Source organism: Serinus canaria, chromosome 2 (assembly GCF_022539315.1).
Source record: "Serinus canaria isolate serCan28SL12 chromosome 2, serCan2020, whole genome shotgun sequence".
Classification (NCBI taxonomy): Eukaryota; Metazoa; Chordata; class Aves; order Passeriformes; family Fringillidae; genus Serinus; species Serinus canaria.
Genome location: NC_066315.1, coordinates 70,188,709 through 70,204,952, shown reverse-complemented (window position 1 = coordinate 70,204,952; position 16,244 = coordinate 70,188,709). Strand labels below are relative to the sequence as shown.

Genomic DNA, 16,244 nt, shown 5'->3' with positions numbered 1-16,244 from the left:
TTATATTCCCTTTTTGAGTGTTTTTTTCCCTCTCTGTCATCCTCTGATGTCATATTAGAGATACAAATATGCTTAATAACAGGTACACTGGAAAATGTCCATGTTTGCCAAGCATGCTGTGGGGTTCATGCAATGCTTCCTAAGTAAATATGTAATCATTTAAGTAAAGTAGAAGTAAATATGAATATTGGCTGAGGTAAGTGTGGGACCTGAGCCTGAAGGAGGCTCAGTTCTGACAAAGGACTATTAGTGCTGTCCAAGCTGCTTAGTGATTTAAATATTAGCTAATTATCCACCTTAGCTAAACATCCATTTACCAATTAAGAAACAGATGCTCTTAACAGCCTGGAAGGTTCAGACTACCTATGTAAATACACACCTCTCTCTAAAAGAAACAGTTTGTTTAACAATCTAGTTAGAGCTTCCCAACAACAATATATTTATTAAGTTTATCTTGTTACTTTCAGAATTCCAGTAGCTGAACAGACACAGGCAGCCACCATATGGTAAATCTACCACTCTTACCAAATAAGCATAAAAGGCTTTGCTACCACGTAACCTTAACTCTGACCAGAACTCTGAAAGATGTTTTTTAAAACAAAAACTTAAAAGGCTGAGAAAATCAGAGGAAAAAAAGAAACATACTGAAAAAGATTTGAAAGATAATACACAATATTACTTACTAACCCAAAGAAAATTCAGATCTGAATGTAAGTTAAACATAACTTCCAATTCCACCCATTTTCCTAATTCAAACACAGATGCAACAACTCCAACTCTAATCTGAAACATTACTATAGCAATTTCTCATATGAGATATTTGAAGAGAAAACTAAACAAAAAATTGAGATAACAAAACACTCCAACACCTCAAAGAGAAATGTAGTAGTCACATTAAATGAACAAAAACTTTTTGCTAATCAGGAACTCACAAGTTTTTATGTCTACAAGTGAGATTCCAAGATATTTGGAATATCTGTAAATATCAGTTTGTTTATTTTTTTATTTTTAAGTATTCAGAGTTCCTGCATCAATTTAAATAAATGAAATCACGATCACTGAAATACCACTAAGTTCAGTGCCAGAGATCATTTTATTCAATCAGTTTTATTTTCCACAGGGCTTTTACTTTTGAAGCAGTTGTGCTTGATAAGAGATTATGAACTACTCATGCCTTAAACTGATGAGACTAAACACCCTACTAAAGAAAGCTGTTACTTCCACTTGTTGCATGCTCCCAGTGCTACAATTCCACATCTTAACATATTCTGTGTTCTCCTAATTAAAGTATTAGTAACCTAATCTGTTTTCTGCACTAGCTAATTCTCTTTGCTTTAAACTCTCCCTAGGCCTCAGTCTTTGCAAACAGAAAAGTTCAATCAACACAATTCAAATGTAATGCTTAGACTATAGTATCTATAGAATTAGTGAGAAAACAAAAAAAAAGAAAAGGATATTTCTTTTGCAACCACAGTTTGATTACATTACACCAAACCATTTATCTGGGTCCAACATATCCTACTGCTCAACACCATCACATGGTTTCCAGACAGGCAGCTCCCAAAGCACCTGCTCCTGCCAGGTCCCTCCCTTCTGCCCCTGTCTTAGCTGACCCTGCTCCTTGCATGCAGGACTTTGTGTGTCATCACTGTGACACAACACCATGAAACAAATTCTGTCCTCAAGCTTACAAAGTTTCCCACAGGTACAGAGGCTTTGGAAAGCTCCTAATTGCACTCAGCTGAATGCAAATTTCTCTACAGAGCCTGGTGCTCAACTGTTCAAGACAGCTCGAAAGGCATGGAAACAATAAGGATAACGATTTCAATAATAATTTCTTACTCACAAGGAAAAAAATAACCAGGATTAAGGGAAGAACTGGACTAAGCACTAGCTTATAAGAAAAAGCAAAAGCCACAGCCTGCTGACAGAAGAAAAGCAAAAATGTTTAAGCGTACACACTTTTGAGGCTGAGGAGCTGTATCTAAGTATTTATGACTAGTGCCAAAACATCTCTGCCCTCAGGTGCCTGACCATCCAAAATGTGGATAAACAAACTGTCACTTGGAAATACATCTTATATTTTTCTGTCAAGAAAACTTGAGCCAAAGATATCTCAATATTTTTGTGTCCTGTGATATTTTCTCAGGCAATCCCTTAGTGCAGTACCTTCCACAGTCCTTATTTTCACAGGGCAAAACACAAGCTTTACTCAAATTCTGACTGCATTACTCTGCTTTCTTCTGTTAAGTCATTGCCTGTCACACCAAGAGGAAAGAGACTCTAAGTCCTGTAGATAAAATAAACATGGTGCAACCTGTTTGCCAGGTGTCATTTCTTACTGCCCACCCAAACATATCACTTGCTACTACAGAATCCTGGAATCCTAATACAATTCAGACAGCCAAATCACCTCCTCTATAGACCCAGCCCAACTAGTAAGCTATATACCAGACTCTAACTTATATTCCTTTCTTTCTATGTTTCCCCCTTCTGTCACCATCTCCTAAACTGTACAGAGTCAATAATGATACTGTCCAACCCCCACTATGCCAGACCTTAAACTATTCCAATAAAATATTTTTGTTCAAACGATTTGGAGTCAAAATCACAAAGCTGCAGTGGATTCTTAAACAAAGATCCTTTTCAGATCCTTAACAGGAAAGTACTAAAGATCCACTAGGCTACTCACTGCCTGTTAAATGCAAGTTGTTCACACAGAGGAAGTAGAAAATGGGCAGTGCCAAGGTGATGCAGGGGGCTCCACCAGACTTCAGAGCTTCTCACTTCTTTGGATGTTGCACAGGAGCAGAGAAGAGAGTAAGATGCACAGGTGAGATCGATCTGAGAGACAGCAAGGCAGAACCAGCAGACACCTTCCCTAAAGTTTAGGAGATGAAAGAAAGAAAAGCAGCAAGGACCTTCTGACTGCAATTGATTATTTTTCCAGAATAAAGTGATACATGCAGATTAGAGGAGGGTTTTTTGGTGGTTCTCTCCCCTCACTCTGGATTCTAGGGAGAAAGTTAAGCTCCCATCTGGTGGCAAACAGGATGAAGAGACCCTTTCTTTGTATTCACACCTACTCAAAACAATACCAAAAAGTCCTGCTATTAGCCACAAGTTCCTCTCCAGCAGCCACGTCAGTGCAAAGACTAAAACACCCAGACTGTGATGGTGGCAGGGGAGCAAGACAGTCACAATGAGCCACCCAAGACCAACTCTTCTTCACACAAGCTTTTCCCTCTTTTCAAGTTCATCTGTAATTTGTTGACAAGAATGGTTTTTTCCAAACCTTCTTTTTGATGCCACAGAATCTACATCCACAGCACCAGTCTGGATCAGGTCCCTCAACAATTAACAGGAAGGCTGACATAATTAAATAAAGCACTCATTTTCCCCAAGTCATCTACATCTAAGTTGCATTGCCTATGAAGTTATAATTTCTCAGCATGTTTTATAAAGCAAAGGAAACCATACTTGTACTACAACACAATATAGTTCTTCACACAAAATGTGAAGAACTTTTTATATTTTTCTTTCTCTGAATATGCAATGAAACACACACAAAATACTGCGTGGAATATTGGCAGGAGTATTTTCTTAACGACAATGAAGTGTCAAAACAAGGAGCTCAAGGTACATTAGTAATTTCTTTTAGAGGGGCCATGCTTCACTAATACCGTCAAGTCTGTTGACTAAAATGAAGAGAATCCACTGCAAATGCATTTTCAATAAGCATCAATGGCCTTATTTTTTACAGAAAAAAGAAATAGACAAGAATGTCTGCTGTGCTTCTGGCTAATGTTTTTCAATTAAACAGTGTTGTGTATTTTGTAATTTAACTGTCAAAGTTGTGACTGTACAATTTGTCTACACATTAAAAAATTATCCTTTTCTTAGGGCAGAGGAGCAAATGGAAGTTGGGTGGTCTGACAGTACTTTGCGTGATATGCCAGCTCTAAAGGTGGTGTTGGCAGTCCCTACCCTATTCTTTCACTAATTCAGATTTTTAAAGAGCTACACTAGTCAGGAAATGCACTCAAGTCATTCCTGCTGTCACAGCCCACACCTATTGACTGCACAAGGCTGTTATTTATACAAGAGATGTACCAGCCAATTCTGAGTAACTCTCATATCTTCACCCACTACTTAAACATAGGAAACCCCAAATCCTCATCTTGACTTCATCATGTATGAAGTGGGAAAATGGTAAATTCCCTTTTCCTCTTCCCCAAATTTTCATTTTCTTTCTCTATTGAAGTATAACATACTCTGCCAGACAATGAAACTGCAACTACAGTATTTCCACTTGCTCTGGCACTGAAGTGGCTTTTGTAATTCAAACCATCTGTTTAAAATTATTTTATGTTCAACATCTTCACTGAGCATTTTAGGGATTATAATAACAAATGACAACTGTTTTAAATTTTAAATGTGATTCAGTAAAGCACAGCCAAACTTGAGGCAAAGAGCACAAAGAATACTTAATTTTCTTTTTAACATCACTTGATAATCAAAATTATTCTGCCTGCCTAGAAAAGTCTCTTTTGCCAGAATTTGTCAGGGAGAAATTTGACTATGGGCTGCAAAGCATCAATGAAACATCAAAAGTTCCAACACTTGAACACACTGCAAAGCAGTCACCCCAGTGTCAGCCAATGCAATTTTCTCTGAATTGTCCTTAAACATGGACAAATTGTATCCACAAGTTTTCCAGGAAAAAAGCCCATGCCTGAGAACAACACTGACAATGGGACAGCAGTGAACAAGAGCACTTTATTAACAATTACTTTTTTGAGGCATGAAATAGAAAACAAGAGCATCACCCTTTTGTACCATTTGTTAGCCAAGTGCAGGCAAAGCATGGAGTAAATATTTAGCATTACATTCACTCAGGATGCATGCAGCTAAAAATTCAGAACTCAAAAAAAAACAAAACCCAACAACAAGAAACCCTGTGTGATCTTGTTGTGAATTATTTCACTGGGTAACAGCAATTGGAGGACCTGTGCCTGGTCTCAGGAGGTATCTGCAAATCCTCTTGCATATTTCTTGATTTCTAAGTCATTCAGCAATACTCCTCCAGCAAGTCTTCTTCAAACATCACTGTGATACTGCATAGTTTTTACCATCTCAAGATGGACTGTTTAATTATTTTTTGTACCACCAAAAGTAGAAGATTCACTCAGATTTCTGTGTTCTTGAAGAAAACAAGAATGTTTTCCTGTCACTGTTTTTTTCTTAACCTGCTTGGAGATTTTGTAGACAGATTCTTCGTATTAAAAGTTTTATGGGATACTCTGGGGGAAAGAACATAAGTCTGACAGTGTTTAATAAAACACATCCTACCAGTTTTCACAGGTCAGGGTCAAGGGACAAGTGGCACTTAAGAGAAGACAAGCACATGGAAGGCAGCTTGCCACAGCAGTCTTCTTTCTTACTGGAGCCCTCCCTCACAAACCAAGGCCGAAGGCCCCCTGGGGTATTTTAAAAGCCATTTGCAATAAAAATACACAATAAAGCAGAAGTACCAATAGAAGCATGACAGTTCTACCCTTTAACAACAAAAGGGGCAAGGATCATACTTTAAAGTCATACAACAAATATTAATGTAGAACACACAGGGACGAGGATAAAAAAAACAACTTTCAGCTACACTTTTGCAAAACTAGTTTGCAAATTTATTATATATACACACAGAGGAAAAAATACCCTTTAACAAAAAAAAAAAAAAACAACAAATAAACAGTGCTTTATCTGTGTTCTAGAGAAGCTAGTATGAATAATGAAGGCTCAAAAAAGTTGGCAGAAGTTGTTTTGCTTCTACTAAGTCACTGAGAGCAACGATTACAAATAAACAAGAATTATGTCATTTAGCAACAAGCACATCTGTTGGATCTTATTTATAAGCCTCTGAAAGCAAATTTACCAAAAGCTTCAGTTTGAAGGAAAAAAAAGACCACAGTCTTCCAAGCATGAAGTAATACTTTTATAAAAGGTAGTCAAGTAATCAATTTGTAGTTCCCCACCTTTTCAAAAGTTGGCGGGGTTTTGTTTTTGTTTTTTAGTAAAAGACTTCAGGACTTTTTGGGTTCAAAAATACTACTTAGTTATGCTGGCAAGTTGACTATAAGGTGTAGCTGAACACTATTCAACCGGCTAGCATTATCTACATTTTCTACACCTTTACTTGCCAAACTTGCATTCCAAACAAGGCTGACACGGACAGGGGCAGGTTGAGCTCGGCACTGAGAACAAAAACCCCTTGGCGGCCGGAGGAGAGCCCGGGGCAGGAGGGCGAGCAGAGCCGGGAGCGGTGCCCTCCCTCCGCCCGGCGCTCTCCAGGGTGCTGCACCGCGCCCGGCACCGCCGCACACCCAGAAACCCGGCAAATCCCACCTCTCCAGCTTTAACAGAATTGCAACAGTCAAGTTGTAAACCGGAGAAAAATGCTAAAAAGGATGGATTATGCCTCCTTTAAAAGAGCATCAAGTCATAATACAAGCATACACAGTATTTGTGCAAAGATACTTTGAGGTCTAGTAAGAAATCTCTGTGCAAAGGAATAACCTTCTCTAACTCTTCCACCAGCAGCCATTCTTGCAAACTGCTCACGAAGGAAGCATTTCCCTAAGCTCCCACAGGACTCAAAAAGTCACTGAACTTATCAATCACTGCAGCCTGAAATACTGGCCTTTACTTTCATAGAAAGTTCTCTGTGCTCCTACACTTGGCCTCCACAAACCAAGTAGTTAGCATTCATTAGCGTTTATGATATATCAACTTGCAAACACCCTCTGCCTGTGAGCTTGTATTTGTTTTTACTACAAAGCCAAGCCACTTTTCATTTGTATAAGACACCTTTATTTTTCAGCTGCTGACTCAGTCTAATAATTAATGGAGACAGAAAATTATTCCTGAAAACAATCAGTGTTCTGCTTCTCTGCAATATGGGGAACTGCTGAAAAATGAAAACTCCCCGGCACTCTAACTCTTTTGGCAAATGAACAGCAATAGAGTCACTGCAGAGAAAAAAAGAGCTCAGAAGACAGATCAAAAACTGCTAGGGAGAAACCCACAAATCTGGAGAATACAGATGGGCAACAACTCCCCACTTCTCATATTTGAGGTGATCTGTGTATCAGTTATTCACTTGTACCCTGCCACCTATCAAAACTTGCTTGTAACTAAAAGCATATTTTCCAAAATACTCGGGACCAGTAAGGCAAATATATTTTATCAGGTCTTTTATGCAAAAACAGCTGTCATGGGGATAGCAGTTAGCAGAATAAGATATTTTCACAGTTATTTCACTACTGTATAAATATTCCAAGAAAAACAAGACAGTACAGCTGCAGAGAGCTGTCCTGTCCTCCTCTGTTCCTGCCCACTTATTCCCAAGCCAAATCTCTTCCTCGGACTGGCACAGCCAGGTGTACAACTGGATAGTTAAGCATTCTAGAGAATGAATTGAATTGAAAAATAACCTCAAGGAGAAAAAAAAAAGGCAGCAGGAAGAATAAAGATGACTTTGCTGTAGTTTAGTTCCCCGAATTCCCGACACAAACCTCTGTGTTGGCAGCAGGACAGGATATCATCTCCTCCTAACAAAGACCTAACTCAGCATGCTCAAAGCATGTCCTCAGGCTACTTCATTCTTTGAAGCCTTCATCCGAAATTAGTTGTAGTCAGCAGGCCATATAAGGAAAAAAAAATGCTGATTTTTTTGTTCAAAACTCTGCAAATTCTAAATTGAAGAGGAATAACGTGAAGCAGACAGCAAAAGCACAGAGCATCTTCCCTTCCCCACCTCCCCTGTCCCTCAGCATGGTGAGGCAGGGTCAGGCACCCATGTCAGAGCCTCTGCAACATCTTTCTGGGCAGCCTGCAGTCCAGACAATGTACTCCATTTTCTAGGCTACGGTGAACAAGGCCCAAGTAATTCAATCCTCAAGTGTCTGCAGTGTCATAAAAGGTCACGCCTTTGATTCACAGTTTATATATCCTCACTCAACTAACAGCAATTTTTCCTTACATATTTATTCTCATAAAGCCATAAATATACACAGAATAAAGCCCATCATAAAGCCTGAACAAGTTTTCTAAAATACTCCCTAGGCTCTTAGTGTGTTTGATGTCTTTTTCTGATGGTAGATTTCAAAATATCCACTGTTTAAAATAACACTTCAAAACAGCAGTTTTGGAGGCAGAAACACACAGCCAAATTTGAATTCAAAGGGATTTTGGGAGGTTGTTTTGTTTAATTCAGCTCTTTGCCTGATTTCATAGGGCATTATCACATTTTTGGTGACGCTGAAAATATTTCCAAATGCCCCTTCTCACTGCTGTACTGCCTTCACTTAAAATCCCAATTTTAAAAAACCCTCATAAGCAGAGCTCTCTGAGTAAAGTTACATCTGAATGTAACACACAAGTAAGCATTAACTACTGATAGTTACAGGCTGTTCTCATTTAAAAACATTCCCTTGAAACTGGAATGCACAAATACAATTTCAGAGATATGGCAGAGGTCTTTAAGCACAAGCTACCAACACTATGTGTCTCAACATCTGCATTATTTGGCTCCCACAAAATATAAAAATATTTTAGAGGTTAGAGTTAACAAAGCACTAAAATTCATTCTTAAGGTCTAAAAGCAAACATAAAAATCATAATTGCCTTCAAGTTTCTTTTGAAAGGAGGCAAAAGTCAGCCTTCAATAAACATATATAGACAATGATTCTTGCAGGCAGCTCACTTTTAGGAGAAAACTTACGCAAAAGTTGGTAGAACTCACAGATCAGCATTATTTTATAGTAGAAATCAGATTTGTTCAGATAGTTCTCCATTATTTTGTTCCCTTATTTTGTTTCCTATGCCCTAATTGGGATCCCAACCAGATTAAAAAAAGCTACCCTATTTCCCTATAGGACCCACTAGAACATATTAATTCATATACTTGAAGTATTCAGCACAGAAAAAGCCCCAGTATGTACCTAAAAGAATTCACTTCTTTGAATGAAATTAACTTTGTGTGGGGGAGCCGAAACAGAAACTCCTTTAAAGCTTGACTTAAACTGTGTGTTCACTGGCTGTGAGAATGGCTGATGCTGCACCAGAGTAGTGCAGAAAGAAAGAACACTTTACACACTCATGACCCCACCAAACAACAGAGGGAACCTGAAACTGGTCATATGTTTCAGTTCATTAAACTCTCAGGCATTAGCTCAAGATTTAACACTCCTACCAAAATCAACACGGTAAATGCAAAGTTTTTTTTACTAATTTTTCATCTCAAGGACCATAAATTTAAAAGTTCATAAAACAAAACATGAAAAAAAAAAGGTTTACACCATCTCCTCCAAAAAAAGATTATTCAGATTTTTTTTTGTTGTTCAAGCCCATGTAATTTGGACTCAGCTTTCTGAGACGTATTTAGATATGTTGTTCTTCAGACATATAACTCAAATCCTTTAAAAGTTAGAAGGAGACAGCAACTCTACTAAGAGACAAAGCAGCTTGATGAACAATCTGCCTCTCTTAGAATGACTACTGAATAATTAACTTGCAGCTGTCTGCCTCAAGTAGACCTATATAATGCTCCATTTCCAGTACTGATGCAGCTTTTTCTGCCTCACACATCCTCTGAGGCACTACACAATCAGGTTTTCTTCTCTGGTTTCTCAGAACAATACCCTTTGGCACATAAACTCTTTTAAGCATATTGTTACCAGCACATTTTTCTACCTACACTCATTATTCCTGGAATACACTTTTCAGCAAAGACTGAAATTCAGCTTTTTCCCAGCCATCCATAAATTATTTTGGACCAATCGAGAGACATCTGTAAATATTTAATTTAGTTTCACAAACCCAAACAAACCTCTCCCAAAGCAGTGAAACAGTGGGACGCTTTTACATCGATTTGCGGAGTGGAAGAGTGAAAAAAGTTAGTCCTTACTGGCACGGCACAGAGCAGCGGGCAGAAAGGAGTTAGTGAAGAGAAAGGCAGAGGCGAGCGCTGCAGAGCCCACGGATCGGCGCCAGAGGCCGCTGCAGGACCCTGGCAGGGCTCGCCCTCCTTCCCCAGGGAGGGAAAGCACCAGACCAACTCACTCTGAACACGCTCTGACCCTCCCGAAAGATAAAAGCAGAAGGTTTCTTTAAAGGTTCGCAATTCCACCGGAACAGCAACGCTAAAATGGTTTTGTCCCCATTTTTGTTGTGGTCTTGATAGTGGCGCCCTGGAAAATGCTAAGATACACTCTGAATTGTTAAGCCTTGTGTTTTACCTGTGTAAGTAGTATAATTGCTAGCTGTAATGATTGTTTGGTAATTAAAATAATTATTGTATAATCATAAGAAGGACAATGAGAAACTGTATGTTCCTAGTCTAAGGTGGCTATGCTTGGCTGAAATCTATGTATACTATAGAACAATAATAATAAGTTTAATAATTAACGTGAAAGTTATGTAACGATAGAATATAAAAGCATATCCCTCCCAAACCTATGTCGGAGTCAGATTTGGGTTTGTACCCCTGACACCCAGAGCTCTTCAATAAAAGCACCTGCATATGATCATTTCTCGTGATTATGTTCTCGTGATTATTGTTCCTGAACACCAACAATCCCACTAGAACTTTTTAAGAATTTTCAACACACTGCTATTTTACATTATGCTACAAACAGTTCATGCTCTGCCACTTAGGCTCTTTTTAGTGGATCAACAACATAAAACAATACATCAGTAAAAAAATCCAAAGTTTATTACAGGACAGAAAGCTAAATTGAGTTTAAAATTTACAGAAAAGTTATGCAAATCCAAAACTGGAAAGCATAGTCTCTCACGGCACACCACCATGTGAATGGAAGAGCTTGGAGTGAGTTCTCCAGAGTGCTTTTACATCTCTATGTTGCTGCCAAACATTCACATTATTCTATTACCAAGAGTTCAGCCCCAGTATGCAGGTCCTAGTGGATCAGCTTTACACAGAGCTTCCATTGGTGGGAATGGAATAACATTTCCAAAGAAACCAAACAGCAACCAATGCCGATCCTATTTTGCATAGTTTCCAGTGAGCTGAACTTCCTTCCGTAGCACACTACCTGCCGCTACATTCCGGCTTCAAGTGTTTTGCCAGGTAACACACAAAGTAACCACTTTGCATCATCTTTTTAAAATTGATAACTTCACACTTCCAGATGCACAACTTCATGGATGCATAGAATCATTAATGTTGGAAAAAACCTCGAAGACCATTGACTCCAGCTGTTAACACAGCACTGCCAAGTCCACTGCTAAAATACATTCCTAAGTGCCACATTCACATGCCTTTTGAATATTTCTAGGGATGGTGATCTCACCACTTCCCTGGGCAGCCTGTTCCAATGCCTGACTACCCTTTCAGTGAATAAATTTTTACTAATATTCAATCTTATGCATATTAGGAAAAAATTCAGTGGCACAACTTGAAGTGACTTCTTTTCCTCCTATCACTTGTTACCTGGGAAAGGAGGCCAACCATCACCTTCTACAGCCTCCTTTCAGGTGGTTGTAGAGAACAGGAAAGTGCCCCCTAAACTTCCTTTTCTCCAGGCTAAATGACCCAGCTCCTGCAGTCATTCCTCAGAAAACTTGTGCTGCAGACTCTTAACCAGCTCTGTTGCCCTTCTCTGGACACATTCCAGCACCTCAATGATCTTTTTGTAGTGAGGAGCCCAAAACTTGACACAGGATTCAAGGTGCGGCCTCACCAGTGCTGAGTACAGAGGGACAATCACTGCCCTGGTCCTGCTGGCCACACTATTGCTGATACAGGCCAGGATGCCCTTGGCCTTCTTGGCCACCGGAGCACATTGCTGGCTCATCTTCAGGGAGCTGTCAATCAGCACACCCAGGTCCTTTTCTGCTAGGCCAGCTTCCAGACACTTCTCCCGCATCCTGTAGCGCTGCCGGACACAACTTGTCCAGATCCCTCGGCAGAGCCTCGTCACCCTCCGACCCAGCAGGAGCATCATTCTACTTCCTCTCCCTTCATCTGGCTCAGGGGCTGTACATCACAAGGGTAACTGGCTTTGTCATTAAAGAGCGAGAAAAAGAAGGTGCTTTGTACCACAGCCTTTTCCTCATCCTTTACCACTGTTTCTCCTTACATCCATAAAAGGATAAACATTTTCCTTAGCTCTCCTTTTGCTGCTGATGTATCTGCAAATACATTTTGTTGTCTTTTACAGCAGTCGACAGATTGAGTACTAGATGGGCTTTGGCCGTTCTAATTTTCTCTCAGCATAACCTTACAACATCCCTTTAGTCCCCCTGAGTTGCCTGACCCTTCTTCCAGAGGCCATCAACTTACTATCCACCTGTGCTTGGGCCCTCCCTAATGGCAGCAACACTTGATGCTGGGACATGGCTCACACACCCACCGGGAACGCAGAGTTACAGAACCAACTTGGTTGGAAAAGGTCTCTGAGATGACGACATCGAGTCCAGCCCATGACCGAACCCATGTCATCTAGACCATGGCACCGAGTGCTGCGTCCAGTCTTTCCTTAAACACCTCCAGGAACAGTGACTCCACCACCTCCTTTGGCAATCCAAGGTCCATCTGGCCCGGGGCCCTCGCAGGACGCTGCTTTCCCCCGGGAAGCCCTGTCAACACCACCCGGCGAGGGTCCGAGCCCCCAGCCCGGGTTCGGAGGCCAAGCCCAGTCGCGCATCCCTCCCGTCCCAGCAGAGCCGTGAGCCCACACGGGATGGGCGGCCGCCGCGGAGGCTGAGGAGCGAGCCAAGCTTAGCGGAAGCGCGGAGGCGCAGCCCGTGCCCACCCCCTTTCCCAGTGCCCCAGGATCAGCCGTCCCTTTCCCCCTGCTTCAGGATCGGCCGCCCCCTCCCCGCGGAAAGCGCTCGGCGCCCACGCTCCAGAACTCACTCCTCGTCCCCCACCGCGATCCACGGCCGCTTCCGCTTCCGCCCACCGCCTCTCCCGGCCCCGCCCCATCGCAGGTGCGTCAAGTAGCCACGCCCCTTGTCGCGACCGCGCCCCGGTCCGCGCCCAGCAGCGGGGTTCCCCCAAAGCCCCGCCCCCTGTGCGGCCACGCCCCTCAGCGTCGCTCCTTCCCCTCGGGCCCCGCCCTGCGCGGAGGGGGCGGGCGGGAGGCCCGGAGGGGGCGGGGCCCCGTGCCGGGGCGCCGCTCGCGGTTGGCAGCGGGAAGTCTCGCGCGAGCGGGGATCCGGAAGCGGCAGCAGGGCGGGTGGGAGGCCGCCGAGGAGGCGGCGGCGGGGAGTCGCTGTGGCCGCAGGTGGCGGCAGCGCCCGCGGTAACAGCAGCATCGTCAACATCATCAGCACCATCGCAGGGGCCTGGGAGCGGCTCGGGCCCCGGCCCCGCCAGGACCGGTGTCTGCGGCGGCGTCTCCGCGCAGGCTTTGCCGCGGTAGCGCCCCGGCAGCGGTCGCGCCGCGCCGGGCTGTAAGATGGCGGCGGCGGCGGCCGGCGGGGGCGGCAGTGTGAACCCCTTTCTCAGCGACTCGGAGGAGGACGAGCCCGAGGAGCCCCGGCCTGGCGGCGGCAGCAGCAGCAGCACCGAGCCGGGCGGGCTGGCGTACCCGCAGCAGCAGTCGGAGCCGGCGGCGGGGAGCCCCGAGGAGCTGCCGGGTCTGCGAGCGGCGGCGCCGGGCGATGCTGCCGCGGGGGCAGGGGAGCTGCCGCGGGTGCCGATGGACGCGATAGCGGCGCAGCTGCTGCGGGACCAGTTCCTGCTGACGGCGCTGGAGCTGCACACGGAGTTGCTGGAGAGCGGCCGGGAGCTGCCCCGGCTCCGCGATTTCTTCTCCAACCCGGGCAACTTCGAGCGGCAGAGCGGCACGCCGCCCGCCGGCGGGGCCCTGGGCAGCCTGGGCGGCAGCAGCGGGATCGGGGGAGCCGGCGGCAGGGAGCCCGGGGCCGGGCAGCTCAGTAAGTGACCCTGGCTTGGGGCCCGGGGGGCTCCAGGAGGCGGGGACAGCCGCCGGTGGGAGCACGGGGCTGGGCGGGTATGGCTCTCGGTGTCGCTGGGTGGCCGTGAAAGGCGTTTGGCATCGTTCCTTGTTCAAGTCATTCCTTGCTCTTTAACCTGTGCGGGAGTGGCGGAGGCTGTAGGAGCGGGGCAGAGAGGGCCAAGGAGGTGCGCTGCCAGATCAGGTGCTTCCCTGGTCCCAGAGAGGTAGTTTCATGAGCTTCGGTATCCCTGTGTGTACGTCTCTGGTGTTTTCCAAATGTGGGAGAAATTATTTCCAGCAGCCTCTTTAGTGCTCACTGCCAAGAGATAAGTCATACGGTGCTAGGAGAAAGAATGGGGTGTTAAGCCGTGAGTGCCACATGTAAAGTCTAAAAACTGTCAGAAGTCGGGTATAAGGAGCCAGGGTGTTATATCTGCTGGTGCACCTAAAGATAGGTCTGAGTTTCACAGCTCTTGCACAACTAATACAATGCTTCCTATAATTAACACTACCATGTTTACCAAGTGTCTGTAATCTTTGGCTAGCCAAGGAGATGGGGAGCACTAAACATACTGAGTTGGTAAAAGTTTAGAGGGCAAAAGGAGTGCAGGTGTTCGGACAGTTGTTGCACAGCTGGCCTTAACAGCTTTTGTGTTTTAAAAGTAGCACACTTGGCTTAGAATAAAATCACTTCTGTGTCTTGTCAGTGTTGGTGTCAAGACACATAGGGTTCTACAAAGGAGGTGGCCTGTGGAAGTGGCTTTGGGAAAGAGAAGCTGACCAGCCACCTGACTTTTGAAGACTTAATGAACTCCTGGGAAGGTATTGAAAGGAATTGTGGGTAGCAGACAGGTGAAAGACATAATTATGTGTTCACCAAGATACCTAAAGGCATTTTGTGAATAGTCCTGTAGTTTAGTTTCTTTTAACAGTTTCTGATGTCACAAAGACATGAAGTTACACTTGAAATTTGGAAATAACTAGTAGCATCTGGATGGCTGGGATAATAGACATCTAAACTTCAACTTGATAGTGCATTTGAAGGTCTTTTAAAAAATATATGGCTTCTTTTAAAATTCCTGATGTGTTGTTTATGTTCTGCTTGTCTTGTTTGTGAATATTAGAATTTCATGCTTCTCTTTGTCCAATTGAGAGCTTCAATGTGGTCTTCTTCATGACACGATTAGTGAATGTTGGAAAGATTTGTGCTTCGGGGCTTTGAACTGATAAAAATTTCTGTTTCATCCCCGAGCTGCTTCCTTGGGGATTCCAGCCAATTAATCTGATTGATTAAATATTCTCTTTCTTTTGTTAACATAGTACCTTGTTTCCAGTTATTGATACTGCACATACTCCAGAATTAGAAAAACAACAGCCTGTGTAGCTGTGTTGTTATACACAGGAAAATAAAACCTCTTGCAGTTGTAGAGCAACGTGCACTTATGTAAGAAAATCTTAATTATTGTTTTGCTGACTTGCTAATTGACAGATGTCTGTGGGATGTCCCTATTAAAAAAAGGAGGGAGGAGGCCATAGCAGTGGGGAGAGAGAGAAGGGGGGACTAACACTTAGTTTAGACAAGTTTAATAATACTGAAATGCTGAAATTAAATATCATGCTAGACCTTATGCTAAAGGTGTGTCTTGAAATCTGATATCTTACAATAGATTAGAAAGTGCATTTCAAAGCTTTTTTTTTTTTGTCTCAACAGTGATTCAAAAGGCACTCCACATTAAGTGACATTGAAAGGTGACATATGCAGAACAATGAAAAAATATTTTTGTATAGCTCAAGTAACTTTTTTAACTTAGTGCCATCAGACTTCCTTGGAGTTTGGAGTCTAGCATTGAGCTAGCAATTGTGACAGCGCTGTTCAGACTGATTCTGATTGAACAAGAGCTGATAGTCTCGTGCCTTTGTAGTTATGTCATTTTCCAAATATTAAAATGTAGAATGCAGAAGACTCTGATGGGTGAAAATCATGGTCTTTGGAAGAGTTCCCTCACTTTTTTCCTAAGCATCTGGTATTACTTCATTTAGGTAGGTGGCTGAGCTATAGTTCAAATCTAAGAATAAGTCTGAACGGTTTCCTAAGTTAGTCAAAATGTCCAGTTTTGTTGAGAGATCCAGTCTCTTGTACCTGCCTTTATAAAAGAGTTGTGCATGTAGCTTCTCTTGCTTTAACATGCCTAAAGGTATTTGAGAATGAACTACGAGTTTTCTTAATAGAAGCTATGGATGTAGAAAGTAGTGCAGGTT

The 16,244-nt window shown here is 43.1% G+C and overlaps 2 protein-coding genes across 6 annotated transcripts in view; one reads left to right on the top strand and one right to left on the bottom strand.

Annotated features, from left to right (window-relative positions):
* PIGN (phosphatidylinositol glycan anchor biosynthesis class N) overlaps positions 1-13,013 on the bottom strand; it is a 102,514-nt gene extending 89,501 nt beyond the window's left edge. For both annotated transcript variants that reach the window (XR_007776754.1, XM_030229110.2), the window contains exon 1: positions 12,938-13,013. The gene's annotated coding sequence lies outside the window, so the exon portion shown is untranslated. The remainder of the gene's footprint in view (positions 1-12,937) is intronic.
* Positions 13,014-13,348: 335 nt separating this feature from the next.
* RELCH (RAB11 binding and LisH domain, coiled-coil and HEAT repeat containing) overlaps positions 13,349-16,244 on the top strand; it is a 75,843-nt gene continuing 72,947 nt past the window's right edge. For 3 of the 4 annotated variants that reach the window (XM_050970683.1, XM_030228872.2, XM_030228867.2), the window contains exon 1: positions 13,354-13,962. In XM_050970683.1, the coding sequence (XP_050826640.1) occupies positions 13,482-13,962 (481 nt within the window). In that variant the 5' untranslated portion in view covers positions 13,354-13,481. Of the gene's footprint in view, positions 13,963-16,244 lie in introns of all 4 variants that reach the window. The other variant, XM_050970684.1, reaches the window with a different exon arrangement.